We start from the raw sequence: 1055 nt of genomic DNA on the forward strand, positions 1-1055 counted from the left end.
GTGATTACTTGTCATAGATCTTAAGATCTGCCTTTCTGTGGCTCAAGGTATAAGCTCGGTACACCATCAGATCATCCCTGGCATAATCACAAAGAGCAGTCCAGCCCTTGTCATTTTGGTGGGGACAAAGTTATGCATGAGGATAGATTAGAATCCTAGTCCTAGGGTGTCTCGCAAAGCACCACTCACGGGAAGAGGGTGTATCCCTTGATATGCTTGAGGCCCTGTAAAGCACTCACTTATCTACAGCCTTCACCTTTGCTTCTATATGGCTTGTTTGATTAACTTAAAGTAAATCTGCTGTTTATGTTTTTCTGCAGTCTGTCCTGGCAGCTCTAGCACTTGGAAACTTAAAGGGAATGCTGATGCAGTTTTCTGAAATAGGCAGATTGTGGAAGAAGGATAAATATGATTGTGTAAGTAGACGAAATAGATTTGAAAGAGAGGTAACTCATGAAGCATTTTAATACTGATGTAAAATCATATTTGGATCCTAAGTGAAATTTTGTTTCTTTCTGTATCTGTTCACAATAATCTTACTTGTTTATTGGCATACTCTGACGATGATTCTCTGGGATTTCGACTTTAAAATACGGGCTATTGCAAGTAGAACGTGCTCCATGAAAACACTAGTGTTGAATTTCCTTTAGATGTGTTCTAAAAGTATGTGCAGCCTCCCAGAAGCCTCAGAAACTCTGAATGTCAGGGTATGCGTGGCTTCTGTTCTTCTTTACATAATGTATTTGTGGCCAGAGAATCTGTGAAGAGCTTAAATTCTGAACATTTCTCTTGGAAATACGCTCTGTTTTGGAAAGACTTCCACTTGCTGTCAACCTACTTTGCTCTAAGAAGCAGAGTTCATCATGTTATCAGGGTCAAAGTCTGTGATGTAAAAATGCTTGTTAACATACTCTGGGGGACTCTAAGGGCATAAACTAGCAAACCACACTTGGTTTATGTTAGTAAACCATAGATTATTGTGAAGATAGATCGTTGTGAAGGCTTTTAATAAGTTTTTGACATGGGCAGCGCCTGTGGCTCAGTGAGTAGGGCGC

At 40.1% G+C, this 1055-nt stretch overlaps 1 protein-coding gene across 1 annotated transcript in view; it reads left to right on the top strand.

Annotated features, from left to right (window-relative positions):
- The window catches only part of SLC26A3 (solute carrier family 26 member 3), a 29396-nt gene that overhangs the window by 16280 nt on the left and 12061 nt on the right, over positions 1-1055 (top strand). Inside the window, 1 exon segment of the mRNA XM_012811544.1 lies at positions 321-416. Coding sequence (XP_012666998.1) covers positions 321-416 — 96 coding nt within the window.

This window comes from Otolemur garnettii, unplaced genomic scaffold (assembly GCF_000181295.1).
Source record: "Otolemur garnettii isolate 467f Iridium unplaced genomic scaffold, OtoGar3 scaffold00005, whole genome shotgun sequence".
In the NCBI taxonomy this organism is placed as follows: Eukaryota; Metazoa; Chordata; class Mammalia; order Primates; family Galagidae; genus Otolemur; species Otolemur garnettii.